General features: G+C 36.5%; 1 protein-coding gene across 2 annotated transcripts in view; it reads right to left on the bottom strand.

The window, feature by feature from the left end:
• Positions 1-18,595, bottom strand: part of ANKRD44 (ankyrin repeat domain 44) — a 183,062-nt gene that overhangs the window by 94,447 nt on the left and 70,020 nt on the right. For both annotated transcript variants that reach the window (XM_023535992.1, XM_011369231.2), the window contains exons 6-8: positions 16,493-16,635; positions 15,140-15,352; positions 7,606-7,684 (exon numbers count right to left, since the gene is read on the bottom strand). In XM_023535992.1, coding sequence (XP_023391760.1) covers positions 7,606-7,684; positions 15,140-15,352; positions 16,493-16,635 — 435 coding nt within the window. The remainder of the gene's footprint in view (positions 1-7,605; positions 7,685-15,139; positions 15,353-16,492; positions 16,636-18,595) is intronic.

Raw genomic sequence — 18,595 nt, 5'->3', positions numbered from 1 at the left:
AAGTTGCCTGATCATTCCTCATTCCTAGATGCAGGCTTAACACTTTGGCAAGAATAACCCAGAGCCGATGTGCACTTCCTACTTCATCTCCTTGGTATATACTCAAGGTCAACTTATCCTATTAATACATGATGCAAATTTTGAGCAACAGTGTGAATGTACTTATTGCCACTGGATCATACACTTAAAAATAGTTAAAATGGTAAATTTCATGTTATGTATATTTTACCACAATAAAAAAGAGGTTTGATTACTTGGTTAAGGTGATGCCTGCCAGCACTCTCTATAGCAAAGCTGTCTTCGCCCCTTTGTAATTAACAAGCAATTTGTGGGGTGATGCTGAGACTGTATAAATATCCTATTTCCCGACAAACTTTCCCACAATAATTTTAGAATATACAGGGAGTATTTTGTTCAAAAGTTACCCAAATTCTTTATTCTGTGTGTTTATATTACCAATTTGACACATAGTTAGGTTGATTTTATTCTGTTTGTTTTCAAATTTTTTACTGGGCTTTGATTTAATTTTATCTTATTAATATGTAGAACATTTATATGTTTCAAAACTCAAAATTTGATTTTTAAATGCTTCGCTCTCATTTCTATCCCTTCCACTCATCCTCAACATCCTATAGTAATCATTTTCATTAGTTTTGATTTATGTTTCTCTGCAAAAATATGCACATGGAATCTTTTACCTCTTGTTTTATTTTATTTTTTTCACTTAACAATATATCCTGGAATTCACTCTCAGAGATCACTTCTTGGAGATCTTTTTCATTTTTGTACAGCTTTATTGTTTTCCATTGCATGGATGTACTAGTTAAGTGCAACAGACCAGTATGGATGAGGATTTAAGTTGTAATAATATTTATCAGCAATGCTACAGTGAATAACCTCATGTGTATGTTGTTTCATATTTATTGGGTGTTATCTTCAGGGTAAATTCCTAGGAAGGGGATTTCTAGGTCAAATGAATATGTGGTTTTGTAAGATTTTACCAAATTTCCCTCTTTAGACACTGTGTAATTTTGCAAATACAGCAGCAATCTAGGAGTCTGCCTTTTCCCCATAATCTTGTCAAGCTTTTGAGTATCTGCCATCTGATGGGTGAGATCTGGCATCTTGTGATAGTTCTCACTTGAATGTCTCTTATTAATAAAGTTGAGCATCTTTTCATATGTTGAAGGACCATTTGTTTATCTTTTTCTATGAACTATTTATCATGACTTTTGCTTATTTTTCTAAGTGTGTGTGTGTGCATGTGTGTGTGAGTGTGTGGTCTTTTATTCTTTGATTTTCAAGGGCTCATAAAACATTTGGGAGATCACCCATTTATCAGTAATACTTATTTCAAATACTTTCCCCCTAGATTTTTCATTTGTCTTTAGTGTTCTACCCTAAAAAGAATTTTTTTGGGGAGGTAATGTATCACTGTTTTCTTTTATTGTACTTAGAATTTCAGTTATAGTTAGAAAAGCTTTCCTCACACCCTGCAATAAAGAAATAGTCACTTGAAAATATTTGCAACATGTATGACTGATAAGTGGGAAAACTCTCGAATATTTTAAGAGCCCTTGAAAATCAATACGTAAGGAAGAATCAAGAAGTAGGAGAGATGAGGAGTGACTGCTAATGGGTATGAGGTTTCTTTTCAGGGTGATGAAATAATCTGGAATTGGGTAATGGGATGGTTGTAAAACTGTCTGGAATTAATAATAGCATGGTTGTAAAACCTTGTGAAAATACTAAAATCCACTGAATTCTATACTTTTAAATGGTGACTTTTATGGTATGTGAATTATTTTTTGATTTAAAAGGAAGGGCCTGAAGAAAGCTACAGGAAAAGGTAAGGAAGTAGAGGGAAGCACACCAGGGAGAAAAAAAATACATAGTACGTACTTGTGCTTATGTGAGCCAATACGCACTTCAACTTTAAGTAAAGAACACTCACTACATAGGGCACAGAATGTAAGCTATTTTGAGGTTCTATTTCCTGGCTATACTGTTCAGAAACAAATCTCTGTATCATTATAGAAAGCAGAAAATTACTAAATTGCAGATCATTTTCTTAGATGTCAAGTATTTTAGAGTAGGTCTCATTAGAAAATTTTGTTTTACAAAATATTCTACGTATTTCCCTCAAATCTTGAACTTTATTCTTATTATCAATTATATTGAACTAAAGAAAGCTAGTATTTTAAAACTAAAATATACCATTATAAGATATACTAATATTATAATGCTTAGTTTGTATATCAAAACTATATACACACATCTATATATGCCAGAATAAAAAAATAAAATAAAATCCTGAGAAATATAAACATTATATGAATGGCTTAGATGATCTAGAAAGATATCGTACATTTGTTTTAAATAACTTATTTCTCATGAAGAAAGTAATTTTCTCTTTGTAGAAAATTTAGAAAATGCAATGAAACACAAAGAAGAAAACAGAAGTCATTAATAAATTCACTGATTATCCAAGATAGTCAATATTAATATCCTGGAAAATTTCCTTCTAGTTGAGGGTGTGTGTACGCATGGAAATCTTCCATGGTTGAGATCATAGCGCAGAAGGGGTTTTGCATCGTGCTTTCTCCTTGAATATTATATCACAAACACTTCCCATGTCATTAATTTGTTTCATTAATGTAACTGAATGGCTATATGATATCAGTATTTAGAGAATTTACTTAGAAAGTCCCTAATTACTAGGCATTACTATTCCCAAGAAATAGTAATTAAGAAAACAAGAATAAACATATTTATTAATAATTTACCTACTTTTAAGATGATTTCCTTCAGCAACATTTTTAGAAGTAGAAGGAATAGACCAAAAGTATGAATATTTTAAGACCCTTGATAAACACTGGCAAATTGCTTTTGAGAAAAGCTGTGCCCATTTGTACTCCCATTAGCAGTATATTTAAATACTACGCCAAAAGGAAGCCATTGAGTCTTCTTGGATCTGGGGAAAGAGCATTAACTTCCAGACCAAGACACTGTCTCTTATAATAGGACCATTATATAAACTTCACAGTAATATGTTGTATGGTCCTTCATTCTAATGAATTCTATTATTGGTCATTATGACCACCAGCTCCCTAAGATTTATTTTTCAGCAAATAATATTTTTTCTGGCTGGTATATTGGTAACATAAAGTTAATGAATAAGAAGCTTTGCTACAAAATGAAACAATTACCAAATATGGGTGGACTTTGTAGAAGGGGCAAATGCTTCAAAAACTGCAATTGGCACGTATACTTACATACACATGGCTTAAGATGCTTTACAGCCAAGACATCTACATGTAGAGTTTAACTTGAAAAATCGGTCTACTGTCAATAAATTTGCACATTTTGGATTTGCAGCTTAATAGCTGTTTATAAAAAGGTAATCCCTTTTTAACTTTGATTGTGACAGAGAAATATAAATGGCAACTTGAATACAAATGCTGGTCTTTCCTCAAATTATTCTTTCTGTGGTATAGTAGTTGTTTTTAAAACCAGTTGTTCAAATAAATAGACTATAATTGTTTATGTAAAAATAAAAGTAATAATTACATATCTTTATATTATGTTTATATACATTCTTAAATATAAAGAAAAATCTGGAAATTTCACAAAATTATCAATTGAAATTCTTGGAATGGAGTTGGAGAGACATTGGTGGGGATCATGGGGGATCTCTTTAACAATTTAATTTTATTCAACAATGAGCATGTGCTAATTTTATAATCAGGAAAAAATAATAAAATAAAATTAGTTATTGTGATCTTCTAGGGACTTAAAAGATATAGTTCATTATGATCTGAATTTAGAAGCATCCAAACTGATCATTGTTATGACTTGATGGTAGCCTTGGGGACAGGCAGCCACCTAGTTTCCATGGATACCACTGAGCAATCTGGAGTACATGTACCTATCTAAGAATTCCCCACAGTGGTCAGACTAAAAAGTTGGCCCATGGAGTAGATCTAGGGAGATGTGAGAGGCAGATCCCTAAACCTCAGAGAAGGCTTAGCCCTGGACACACACTACCTTACTCCACATCCTTCTCAGACAAGAGCCACCAAACCTTTCTTAACAAATGTGAGGGCCTCCATGTTTACCAGCCTCAAATATGCCAAAAATTGGGTAAGGAAAGGGAAGAGGGAAAAACATTGAAAAGGGTGAAAAAGAGGGGCTGAGTCAATAGTTTCTTCTTGTTGTACTATCATTTAATAAGTCAAGTTAAAACTGTAAAAATATAGATAACTTCCACATACACTTTTATTGTCATTTAAAATAATTTCAGAAAAACATCATAACCTAGGGGAAAAATAAAAGAGAGACTGTGTATTCAGAAATATATTTTACATTAAAGTAGGGCCCGTAGATGAATGAATTTCTATTTTAGTTACTCTCCAAACCTTTGCATTTTTGCCTGAAAATCTTAAGTTTTACTTGGAATGCAAAGTAAATATCTTTACTATTCATTTAAAGGTTGCAGGTTAAATATTGGTATTCTATCATTGACAATTAGTGAGGAAAATAAATATTTGTGAGTTTATAAGTATGCAAAGCATGTTATAAGGGATAATTTATGAAGTATTGTCTAAGCATTCATCTGAAATTAATTTTTCATTGCACAAAGAATGGTCATCTATTAAGTTACCTTAGAAGAACTGTGAGCCAAAAGGTCAAAAATCTCACAATGAATCATCCTAACCTATCACTTGACTCTTCCTTTTCAAATTCTATTTATTTATAAAGCTTTTTGAAGAAAACATGATTTCGAACTTTTGTAACCTACAAGACAGCATCTGAGCAACTGCCTAGTGCAAATGGTGCGGATCAAATGCCTCGATACATATTGTATCTCCGTTCAGTTCTCTCCCTCTCTGAGTGTGACAATACAGTTTCAGACAACACACAATGTGACCGAATGGCAGAGGCAGTCTTTGCTTACTAACTAAAAAAATTAAGGAGGTTTTTTTTTTTTTTAAATGATTGTCTTACCAACGCTGAGTGATTCTGGAAAAGAAAAACAAAGTTATTATGAGGAAATAATTACCCTGGCTGGAGAGCGGTCAGAGAAGCAGAAATGCCATACAAAGTCCAAACACCAGAGAGATTTAACAAAACAAATAAACACAAAGAATGTCCCTCAGTAGCCTGTTCACTTGGTTGGAGCCAACTGCTCTCCTCACGTGGGACAGGCAGTCTGGGTCCTGTTGTGCATTGACCCACTCTGGAGGATGGACAGCAGGCCCCACGGGAGCCTCTGGATTTTTCCCAGAAGGAAGCCAACAGAGAAGAGGAAAGAAAGAGCTTCCTATTCTTCTCCCTAAAGACGTTTTTAAAAATGTCAAATAGAAGAACTCACAGTTCTCACATGTGTGATAAATGCAAAGAATTCTCATCTGAGAGAAGAGAATGCCAAATCATTCTTTTACAGGATTAGCTCTATTCCAAATACAAGTGACTACTGGAGTAAACAGAATTCAAGTTAAAAATAATTTTTAATGTGTCATTGTTCATCCAGAAAACACATTTATAAGTACAGCAGTTCAAAGTTCAGTCTCTGATGACAGACTGCCTGAGTTCCAATCTCTGTGCCTTAACATACCTGCCATCTATCCTGACAAAGTTCACAACCTCTCTCCCTAAGTTTTTTCATCTTTGACATGGAGATATAATAGTATGTCCTTCTCATGGGGTGGTTGAAAATATTTGTGTGGAATGCTTAGCCAAGTGCCTGGCACAGTGTGAACATTCGACCAGTGTTAGCTTCATCGTTATATATAATGAGCTATATAAGGACTGCATCTCCATCATTTGAGGCCCTTGGACCCAATCCAATCAACAAGCAAGATGTCAGGCCAGCCAAGAATGAGACAGGCTCTGAAACAAAGCTTCTTGATCACAGAGGACAAGGGATAGATTCTCTTTTGGGCCTTGTTCCAACTCAAAAGTCTAGCAAGAATGGAGAGGGCATAGAACTCTTCAGACCCACAGGGATGGCTTTTGGAGAAGTCAGAGCAACTATCAGCGCCCCCAGGACTGTTGTAAGCACACTAGAATAACAGAGGAGAGATGGGTCATGGCCGTGATTCAAAGGAGATGGCCAGTATGGTCTGGCCCACAGGGATGGGCCTGTAGGAAGGCGGTGCTTACAAGGTGAAAAATTGCTCTCTCTGATCTGATCACTGGTGCTTGAAATTGCTTTAACAGGGAACAAAGCCTTTTATGCCGCAGAGCTAAGGTCCACTGATTGAATTCACATTAAATTTTTAATAATGGATACCAAATATCTCTCTGGTTTTGTTTATTTTAAAGATAGTGGACATAGTTTCTGAAAAATGCAGGAACTGAGAAATACAATGGGATGAGGAAGCTGTACAAAAGAGAGACACTAGGAGGTGCTCCACCTCCCCTTGTTCTCATTGAGTAAAATAAACCAATTATGTAGCCCTTTCAATAAAGTGAATGTCAAAGGTATACTACATATTTCAAATTAAAAATAATGAGTGTCGTGCAGTTAATTTTCAGTTTACCTTCCTTGTCTCACCAGAAACTTGTTAGGGTTTTCTCTCCTGTACAGTTTCATTGAAATGCTTATAAATTTCCTCTGCTTTGCTGCAGATATTTTGCTTTCTAAGCATAATTTCACTGGCTGGTCTTCCATCCAAATGTCAAATAACTGGTTTTATGACCTGGGTGCCTAGGACATAACTTAGTACCAATACAAGTGTATGTCATTCAAAATCCTTATAGATGAGAAAAAACAAGTCTAAGAAAACTGAATAATGCCAGAATTTTGAGAAGTAGAAATGTGGGTCAACTAAAGATAGTTTAAGAACTGCTAATGCACCTAGAAGGCCAGCATAAAATCTGGACTAAACCTGTTTTTTTTTTTAATTGTCTCTGAGATTTACCAAGATAACAGAAGTTGTGTTGTCAAGGTCAGTCTACTCACAGATGCCAGCTATGCCCCACAATAGTAGCATGAACCATGACGTGAACTGACAGTCCCTAGTACTTTGGCTGCAGTGACAACCCATTGGTTCAAGTACTGTTGTAAACTTGGAAAATTACTAGATTATGATATGATGTTCCAAGGTCTCTCTCAAGCCTATGATTTTATGATCCTTTAAATTATGTACTTACCTGCTTTTCTTCTGAGTCACCATTTTTCCTACCATTACCTAAGTAGCTCAATAAGTTTTAACTTAGGGAACTATGGTGAATACTAAAATTTAAAAATAATTCAGAATTCTTGCTAGAAAATGTATGATGCTTATTTGCATCAGTTTCAGAGTGAAAAGTGTAGGATTTTTAGCCTATATAAGTATGTATATCGTTTCCCATTTCAAAACTCATATGTTCTTTCACTGGGAATTGACTGTGAAATTCAGTGGCTTTATGTTCTCACTCCTAAGCTGGATGGGATGTCTGATAAAGAACTTTTAGCAAAGTATATCAAAGGAACCTGTAAATCTGAGCTTAATAAACTCAAAATAGAACATCATCTTTCATGTTCAGATGCCTGAAAGCCAAACTCAGTTATAGCAGAAAGCTGTTCAAATAATGACACTGTGGATGAATCTCTCTTACCATTCTGAATGAGAGTTTGTGACCGTGTGAACCTTCCGTGGACAGCTGTCATGTGCAGTGGACTTTTGCCATCTTTACTCTAAAAAACAAGGGAAGAGAAACAATGGAGCAGTGATATCAATCTGAGACATCCCTATGGATTTTGCTGGCAATGCCCTGAAAACATCAACTAAAATTTTTTTTAAGTATGATAAAAACATTATAAGAGGTAAAAGATAATTTTGAATGCAAAAGATAAAATATATGTTATATATCAGGTTACTGCATAACATCATATTTGAAAGACTTTTAGAGAAGTGAATATCTTAGAGAAGAAATACAAAATTTCTAGTTATACTAACAATTTTTAAACTACCTTGTTTCAAACTGAAAAGGTTACCCGAAATGTTTTTTTTTTTTTTTATCTCTTGTGATCTACTGATGAAGGAATTTTCCTCCCAGGTATTTCTTCCCCCAACTTTTGTCTACAGTACATGAAAAAAGACAAATGATGTGCTAACTTGCTTGGCCCTGTTGGACCTGAAGTAGACCAAACTGCTATAAATCACTGTAACTCTCAAAACTGACCTGGAATCCTCCATCATTCCCAATTCTAATTTCATAGGAAGACAACACCTGATTGTTACAAGAGAAACACTTGCTTCACTTAACTCATCAGAAATCATAGGATTAAGGCATACAACTATTTAGCAAATTGCCATTTTAATAATCATCTGGAAGTGTATGCTGAATTTATACATCTCTTTATCATTCAAGATATAAATGATGGAACTCTTGACACGGATTAACCCAAAAAGTGAAAAATGTACAGAATCTATATACTGATCATCATTATACAAATACCAAAGTTCTACACATTTAATTAAGAAATGGTCATTTACAGAATTTCTTCTTAAAATAGTACTACCCAAAAGAAAATATTACTGTTATTTTAGACCAAAGGAGAATGTATTCCTTCATTCAAATATTGTGTAAAAAAAAAAACTCCAACTATGTAATTGTTATTTCTCTAAGTCTCAGGAGAAACATTTTAAGTCTGAGGTTAAAATATGAGGTTTCGAAAATGCAAGTTCATTTTTGTATGATAATCCATATACTTGTGCTTTAAAATGACTCTATTTTAAAAATTCCACAGTGGAAAACAAATAATTATTTAAAGAAGTGTTTCTCTGAGTGAACCAAGGACTACCTGCACCTAAATCACCCAAGGTTCTTGTTGGAAATGTGAATTTTGTACCCGAACCCAGGCATACTGAATCAGAAATGTGATAAAGGGAGTCCCATTTGTAACTTGCACAGCACACTGCTTTAGACTGTGGGCTGAAAGAGATTATAAAACCACAAGGTTTTAACAGAAGAGTTTTTATTATGTAAGTCTATTCCCTAGAAGGAAGAAAGAAGTTTTGCACAGTCTGTATCAAAAGAAGAGTTCATCAAAGCAGTAACTGCATCTTGATTGAAAAAATAATCTTTATAGTGAAAGGCTCTCAGGTAGATTGGGGGGAGGAAAAGGAGAAATAATAGGTTTATTTAATAAACAATTTATCTTATATAATTATAATCTGAATCAGAAACGATTGAGAAAGAAAGATGAAAGTAAACTTGAGGTTTTACTGAAATGATAGTTTTAGAGGAAAAGCAGCAATCAAGATAATGAGGATAAGATGCCATCAGTGACTATGAGACATACAGTGAGAAGAGCTCCCAAAAGCAATCTGATTCCAGAGCCTGGATCTTGGTTGTCAGAACTGTAGACAGTTCACAGGACTGAAACTCTGGAAAATACTTAGGAATAAGGATTTAAAACATATCCCCTCCAATAAAAATGTGATGACAGTTCAAGACTCTGAAGCGAGAAAACAGAAATAGCAGAGTTGACATTAACTTGTCCCTAGGTGGTGCTATTTCTTTAAATTTTGCTCCAATATTTTCTCTTCATTTTAATACGAAAACATAGCCAATTAGCATTTAGTTAAATATATAGAGAGCCATAAATATTCCGGTAGACGTTATTTTTATAAATATTTAACTAAGTACTTCTCTGCCTAGAAAATAGTTTAAAGGCTTCCTCAAGGAGCAACCACCAACCTGGTGGTCATCGCATTGTAGCCAGGGAGCCAAAGCAGAAGTGACGGTTTCTACGGTGTGTAGTTTACAAAGTTGGTCCCATGGCAGGCACAGCAAGAATCACACCCTTTTGCTCCTTTGGAGTGTTTGTGCCTTTGGTAAAGGGACAAATAAATAGAGATGACCAGAGTTAGGTAAAATTCGAAGGGCGACTTTATGGTCAGTGGTGATGCTTGCTTCAGATCTATCCTTACAGATCTTTGCCTCTACCACCGAGTCCAGGCCTTGGCTGATATTTTTTCTCATTGGGATATGGGTGGCAGGAGGTGGAGGAGATGGGGACAGGAAGCATTAAGAGTACCATGGCAGTCATTTGGAAGAAGCTTTGTTTCTATGGTGTGGATGTAAAAGAAACGCATTATTTCAAAAAGCCATTGAGCAATAAAGATCAAAAATATACTTTTTAAATTTTTCAATTAGAGTTGATGCTCGATATTATTTTATGTTAGTTTCAGGTGTACAGCATAGTGGTTAGACATTTATAAAATTTATGAAGTGATCCCCCTGATTAGTCTAGTATCCACCTGACACTATACAATATTATAAACTATATTATTAGTTTATACATTATTACAATATTATAAACTATATTCTTTACGCTGTACTTTACATCCTCATGACTATTTTGAAAAGGATAATACTTTTTACTTAGCCTTTACAAGTTAGAACTCAGAATATTCTGATTGACACCGGTGATCGTAATGAGTTTCACAGCCGCCTGAGAAATTTTTCACACAAGGGGACTTGCCGTTGCTGCTTCCGTTCTGAGAACTTCAGACAAAGATCAAATATTCCTTACATTCTCAAAGGACAGGATATGTTCAATTCCCCATTTATTTGTAGCTTTACTTCTATATGTTTTTTCTTAATTTCTACTCTCCTTCTAATTTCTAGATGAATATCCCATCAGATTTAGGGCTTGGAGAATTTTGTTATTTTGAGGATTTATTTAATTAAGCAAGAAGATCTATTGATTCATGGTTCAGCATTAAGTCATGAAGGAAACCTAATGAGGATTAATAATATTTTATGACAAATATTAGTACTCTATCAGGGCAGAATTCGACATCATCCAAGGAAGATTAATCCTTAACATAAAGGAGTGTTTCAATTTTCTTGACCACCATTTTCCTTGGAAATCCATTCATTCTTTTCCTACTCCTGGTGCCTTCTTTCCTCATCCTCCAAAATCCCACAAACCTTCCCTAAACTTACAGACACTGTTACTCCCCAGAAACTAGAAGGCATTGTGTTCCCTATGGCATGATGTGTCCTGGAGTCAGGCAGCTCAGGCCCTGCTAGACGGCAATAAAGCCTCCATAAGAAAAAAATAAGGTCACCTAGAGTGTGGGGGATGGACAGATACAGTCACAAACCCCAAAAGATTTCCTAATTCAGTGGAAGAGAAATATAAAATTCTGGTTTGTAAAGGATACAACATAGTCCTTTTTTTTTTTTTTTTTAATGATTCTAATGGCCGGAGATGGTACGTGGTTGGCTCGGCCATTTCATTCCTCTTCTTTCCTCACTTCTCCGAAGTTCCAAGTGCCATGTCCCTATCACCTCTTTCTCTTCCTATTCCAGTTCTCACCTTTAGCCTCTGCCATGCAATCCAGTATATAATTCGGTCCTGGTACATACAAAGGAGTGAGCTGGTCCACTTCAGCACATGTGTGAGGGGCTTCAAATACAGTCTCTTAGGGCTAAATGATCTAATGGCCCGCTGACAAAAAAAAATTAAGATCATGGGCATACTAAATGTTAGTGACCAGGAGGTAGGCAACCTGGCAATGGTAATTTCAAAACTAGCTTTCTAAGTTGTATCCAGTATGCATTTAGTGTTTAGTGTCTTCTTTGACACTTACTTTGAATGCTTCCCAAAAGAACTTTAAGATGCTATAGAAATTACAATGTGGTCTGTAATGGAGAAGAAAAATCATTTTATATTTTCCCATGTTCTTCTTATTTATAAAATACAAATGAATCTTCAATGGATTATTGTATAAAGTAGCGTGTCTTTATTATTTTATCACAAGTAAACTAATATTACAAAGTCAAAGATAGGGCCAAGTCAGTCTAAGCAAAATGAGGAATTGTAAAGTGCATGCAGGACGCATATCCTTCTTCCTCTCTCAATTATCTTGTAACTGCCCATGAAGACATCGCTTCTAGTGTTTTGTGAGCGTAGAGGAAAACAAAATGAACACGTGGTGGTTATTGGCTATATTTCAATATGCGATTTCCCTCAAACTCTGAAAAATCTAAACAAATATAAATTCTTTTGCAATCTACAAACACTTTCAAAATCCAAGGAGCAATGTGGTACAGAGAGATAACAACTTCAATTAAAAATCCATCTCCAGAGCCAGACAGAACAGCTTTATGGAAATGTTAGATGATCCACGTATCCAGAGGCCTTACTAAGGAGGATTCAGGAGAATTAGGAAATCAGAGGATGTAGACAGAGTAGAAGAAGGAAGACTGAGGGAAAAGGCTAGATTTCATTCGATACCCATTTACTCAGATTGGAGAAAACATAAACCCAAGTCTCAGGTTTTTTAAATGGTACTTCTTATATTCTACTGATGATTACCAGACCACAGGAAAAGTCGAATATTAAAATTAAATAACTAAGCTTTCCAGGTCCATTTTATGGTGAATAGAAGGGTATCAAAAACCAACGCACCATATGTAGCTGACACCTCTAATCCAATCTGAACTGATCACTAATAAATTAACTGGGAGAAGTAGGTAAGTGCATCAGAAAGTGGCCTTCCAACCTGGGTATCAGGCACACTGAGAGCATCGGTCAGCATGTTTTACAGAGGTAATGGACAACCCTGTCAATTAACTAAATGGAGGTTGGTAAAGAAAGCAATTCCAATCATTCTTCTTTCTTTGGAGGCTCCAAGGATGTCCCTCAGACACCAGGATGGGAAAACAGGTATCCACAAGTCTAGGGATATTGAGGATTTGGCCACCTGTTAGCCTACTGCCTCTCACCACTATCCTCTCTGACTTCAACACATGATGACTTCCTTAGTCTCTTCAATGCCCTGACAGACCTTCATCTTACCTCTACTTAGGACTTTTGATTGGTCTCTGCTTACAAGACCTAGAACTCTGAAATTCTCTTCATTTATTTTACTTTTATGATTCTACCTGCTTACCACCTTCATGAAAATACTACACTCCCCTCATTTCCTTCTTCTAACTCTTCTTTTTTCATTTCTGCTCTAACTCTTCTTTTCTCATCCCTTTCTCTGGCTCCTCCTCCTCCTCCTGATCCTAAGAGTAAATGGTTACCAGAGTCCTCCATCCCTTTCTCGACTCATGCTGTGATGTACTATCTCCTGGGGTGATCCCATCCTTTTCTCCCTATTTCAATTATCAATCACCTCTAAGTGAATGAGGCAACCTAATTTTTTTTTCTATCCTCTACTGCTCTCCCATGCTAATGTACCCCATTTTCCACTATTGGTTTTCCCAGACTGGCTGCATACCAAAGGCTCAAAATCAGCTTCTCAAAAACTAAACTCATCCGTTTTACTTCCTAAGCTTAGTTTTTCTCCAGGAGTCGCTCTTGATAACAACCATCATTTACGGAGTGCTTACCATGTGGCATACACGGTTCTAAGTAATTTTTGTGGCATACGCGGTTCTAAGAAATTTTTGTGACATAATTTGTTTTATCCTCAAACAGTTCCATGAAGAAGATAACATTGTTTCCCTCATGTTGCAGATAAACTGAGACAGACAGAGCGATTGTTACTGAAAGTCAAGGCAACGACTGGAACCAAGGCAGTCTGCCCCAGAACTGAGCACTTAACCACTAAGCCATACTACCTCTCTGAGCCAGATTTCAATTCTTATACTCGTCTTCAACTCCTCCATCGCCTATTTAACCACATTCCATTGATTTTCTTTCGGCAAAGCCTCATCCTTCTGTTAGCTGTCCCCATGCCCCTATCCTCATTATCTCTTTTATTCTTTCTTTTTTTTTTTTTGCTTTGCATAATGTAGATATTTTATTGAAAACTGGTGCTCTTCTTCTCCATTTATGGTTGTTTATGGTTGTTTATGCTTCATGCTTTATCCTATATATTGGTTTCCTTTCCTCCAGGGACAGTATGTTCCTTGCTCCTTTTTTTCATATAGTTTATACTCTATTCAAGCACAATAAACTACTATTCTGGAAATTTGTCCCATATTCCCCCACCATTAGGAATTAAGAAAAAATGTAAAAAGATTTTAATAGTAAATAGAGAAGGTCATGAAAATAGATTGATTCAATATTCTTGAAATTAAATTCTGGAAATAATTTCTTAAAAGCTGAGGCAGAATGCACTGGACCATGTTTCAAGATTCCTGCGTGCTTGGGAAAGAGAAGCTGGGGATGAGTACAAGGACACTTGTATAGGTTAGGATATTCCCCTATAATCTAAATTGTTCAAGTGATGTAACCAGGATCATGAAGGCTGCGTCCGTAAGTTCCTCTGGGTTATATGTTACAGTGAGCTGACTAGTTATCTAAAGTTTACCCAGAGTTCTTCCTACCCAGAACTCCCAAACCCTTTGCTCATGCTGTTCTATCTATCTGAGAAAGAATACCCTTTCTCGCATTCTCTCTATCCTTCCTCATCTCAACGGATACCAATCTTCTGGGTCTCAGCTCAAAAAAAAATCTCCATTTTTGATGCCCTAGGAAGAAGCAAGTCAACAATTGCTCCTTATAGTTTACACTGCTTTATTACTCTCTCATGTCACTCATCACATTCCTTTTTTCCTCTTGATTATCTGAGTGTATTATCTCCTTACCATATTGTAAATTCTTTGAGGGCAGAGATCACATCTCATCTTGGAGTACTCCCTCAGTACCAACAGAGAGCACTAGGTAGTCCTCGGTAAGTTTGCTGAATAAAGGGATCACCTTTAGGGCCAGGTCAATGTCACATCACTAAAGCCACTGTCTTGGGTTTACTGTTGGAAGGCATTTGAGAAACTCCTGGGAGGGCCATGCCAGGGTAAGGAACAGACCTGAGATCATGAGATTAGGCTTTTCTTTTTATTCTCAGCAGTTCTGTTTTATCAGGTCGACATTTATCTCAGCATTAGAATCTGGGCCGAGTCAACATCCCTGAGCCTCAGTATTTGCTCTGAAACATTAAGTGAGCTACCAAGGACACGTGGCTAGAACCTCAGTGCCTTCCAGTTGGTACCACCACTCTTGTAGAAACAACACAGCTAAGCTTCTGTAGCACCCCAATACAGGATGAGGCTGTGCGAGTCAAGGTCCTCAGAGTTACGAATCGTTAAAATGTGACATATTCACAACAATTGATTTTGCTCAAACAGAGGCTTATTGCGAAGGTATTTAACTCTGAGAAAGAGACTAAGAGTGTCATACCTGGATGTTAACATCTGCCCCGTTGTTTACTAACAGCTCAAGACACAAAGCACCATGTGTGGAGGCAGCAGCAAAATGCAAAGGGGTGAAACCACTGTTGTTGGGCTGGTTCACATTAGCACCGTAGTCAGTCAGCTCATTAACTACAGCATCCTGCCCATTGTAACAGGCCAGGTGAAGTGCTGTGTTTCCATAGACGTTGATTTCATCGATCTGTGAATGAGTCCAAAAGGGAATGATTAAACTCGCTGGAGCCAATTTAGCCCGTTTTCCGCAAAAAGCCTAATGGCTTCCCCAAAGAAAGGAAACATCCATCCATCTGTCAATGTAATTATTCAGAGTTTACTCTTGCACCAGTGTAATCATCCTGGAAATGCTTGTCACTGGAGGTGAAGATCAGCAAAAAGTGAATGTGACAAAAAGTGAACGAGGAAAGAAGTTTCAACTTGTGGTGAGAGATTTTGGGGCTAGGGAAGGGATAACAAGTGGAAGGCAAAGCTGTCTGGCAATGCCAGAGGAGAATTGAGTCAGGGAAGGAGAAAAGAGCCTGAAACTCCTGAAACAGCCGAACTCAGCCGTGAACATGAAGAGAAAGGGGCGAGAGTTACGCAGAGGGGTGCTATGGAGCCTACACCCAGAAGTTGGGCTCGGAAGCCACTCTGGGTTTGGCTCTGCAGTCTGAAACCTCACAAGGCCTCATTCTATAGCAGGGCCGTGGAGTTCTCCTGGTATTTAGCCCATGGCTCTCTCTTGCTTTCCCAGATCTGCCCCAACTGCTGGGTTTCACCATCATGATCTCAGAATTGCAACTTGGTTTCCTTTCCTCCAGGGACAGTATGTTCCAGAACCTCACCACTGCTCCTGTTCTGCTACCTGAAGGAGAATGGGGTTGGGCTGACATCCCCAGCTCAGCATTGGACTCTTCTGCTCTTCATCCCTGCCATTCATTCATTTATTCATTCATTCATTCTTTTCTGCTTATAAGCCATAATTTAGAAGGCTAAATTCTGTAGGTGGGATGAGGAATTTTAGCCAGTCTTTAAAAAAATGACTGGTTAATATGGATTACATATAATACATATGTTTAACTATTTCTCTATTTATGTTGATATAGAAAGGTAGTCTTTCCGGTTTTTCACTACTTAGTAGATACCCTCTTCACCCTTCATTAGTTGCCCATGTAAACTCAAAAACACAGAACGATAGAAATGAGGGTTTTTCCCCCTGATGAATTAAAATGCAAACAAGATTTAATTTCCAAACAAGGAAAACCCACAAATACACAAGATTTCATTTCAGAACAAGAGAAAGCCCACAAATACACTGTGGGGTGATGCATTACTCATAGCTTACCTCTACTCCCAGATTCAGGAGATGTTTGACAACATTGATCTGTCCATTGGAGGCTGCAGCATGCAGTGGGGTGTAACCCTTCTTATCCTTACATGTCACTTCTGCACCATGGTTAATGAGCAAGGCCACAACGTCCAGGTGGCCTTTACAAAGCAAGCAGCAGAAAACATCATTAACCTTTGTAGGACAATTTGATGATTCAGTCTACCTAAATTATCACTATTAGCTTTTACTGCCACAAGCATTTTGCTGAGCTATTTATAAAAAGCTGGTTCATGACAAATACTCAACAAATATTTAGTAAGTACCTACTACATATCAGACTTTATGTAAATGCTGTGGGGAAAAAAGATGATTCATATGTGAGCCTTCACTTCAAAGAGATCTAGTAGAAGTGATGTCTATTCACAAATAAATAATCATAAAGTCCTGCTAATATGTTAGTACCATAGCCTAAAAATAATTTTGCTAAAATGAAAGCAATGCTTTTGAAACCAATTGTCATTCCTCACTGAAAAGCATTACAATGACGATTTGGTTTGGAAAAACTAATGAAAAAAAAACAATTAATCAGAATAACTCCACATTACTGTTAAGTCGTATGAAATTGCTGCTGTTCAACTTTTTTTTTTTTTTGACCCACAAAAATGGCTATTTCGTATGGCTCAACTTAAAAGTATTCTCACAAATTACTGGCTAAACAGAAAATCCTTCTAGTTTCAACTCGTGTTGGCATATTTTCTAGAATATTTTCCTTTGTTCCCTATCTCACAACATATAATATGATAAATGTATTTGACCTTTATTTTGTGACTAAAGATGGTTCAGTGCTTCAGGGTCATTTTTCTAAACACGGAAGATAATTGAAGGGTAGAGATGGGTACTGACTCTTGGGTCTAAAGAGTGTGTGTGTGTGTTTGAAAGAGAGAAAGAGCGTGAGAGAGGGAGGTGTGTGTGTGTAAGAGAGAGACAGAAAGTTTGGCCTCGGCTTGTTTTATTCAAATTTGACTCTTTATCCTCAAGACTTGTATATAGAAAAAATTATTTTCAGTTCCTAGTGGTGCTATCTTAAACTTAAGTGTCCCTATCTTTAGTCCTAGTTTTGTCCTTTATTCCCCAAAGATAGTCATCTATATATTTTTTTCTATTTGTATCCCGATGACACACAAATGATGACTACTTCTTTAAAGCAATTCTACACAAATGTTTTAACTACACATCAGCAAAGAACAAACTTGAAACCCCAGATTTTTTGAGTTTCATCTCACACTAGCTTAGTGTGTGCTCTGCCTAAATAATCGATCTGGCAAACTTTCACTGGCTCCAGTCCTATAGGTACCATGTAGACATCCAATCTGCTTCAGTCAACTCAAAAGTCCATGTAACCTTTAAAAAATGATAATGGTTACAAAATCTTCAGATTCTGTTTTTTTAAGCCCAAAGATTTATTCAGACCCATCTATAGCACGTAATTTATTTCATCCCTGCCCCAAACCGATCTCTTTTTCTTCCCACAATTAATGTTATTGTTTTTTTTATGGTGATTAAAGCCCTGCATGCTTGTTTAAAAGGGTTCAGAAAAGGCTAAAAGGTGTTAAAAGAAAATCAAAACCATCCACAATCACCAACCCCTGGAGATATTCAATTAACATTTCCGTATATAATATATCCCAGATTGTTTTTATTGTATAGATTTTTTTAAATGGAGACATATTATTCATACTGTGCTATGATCTGTTTTCACTTAACATATCACAAAACCTTTCTATGTTAATAAATACTAACAACACCATCACTGTAGTTACTGCATAGTGTCCCATTGTGTAGATCTTCCATGATTTACCAACACGATCTCCTGTGGATGGGAGTTCAGGTTGTTTATAACTTGGTGCTCATACAATCCTGTCTGCTTATTTAATTGCAGGATGTTCTCCAATTAGAAACACAAAGGAAGGATCTTCATTTCCCACAGGTCAACATTCAGAGTAAATTCCATAAGGTTTATCATTTGTCAGTGGTATTTGTACCAACAAAAGTGAAAAGTGAAAAATGTAGAAATGTGACTTCTTCCTTTATCTCCCCCACCTGAGCTGGCAGAAGCAA

Source organism: Pteropus vampyrus, unplaced genomic scaffold (genome assembly GCF_000151845.1).
Source record: "Pteropus vampyrus isolate Shadow unplaced genomic scaffold, Pvam_2.0 Scaffold146, whole genome shotgun sequence".
Lineage (NCBI taxonomy): Eukaryota > Metazoa > Chordata > Mammalia > Chiroptera > Pteropodidae > Pteropus > Pteropus vampyrus.
This window is presented reverse-complemented; position numbering and strand designations above follow the sequence as displayed.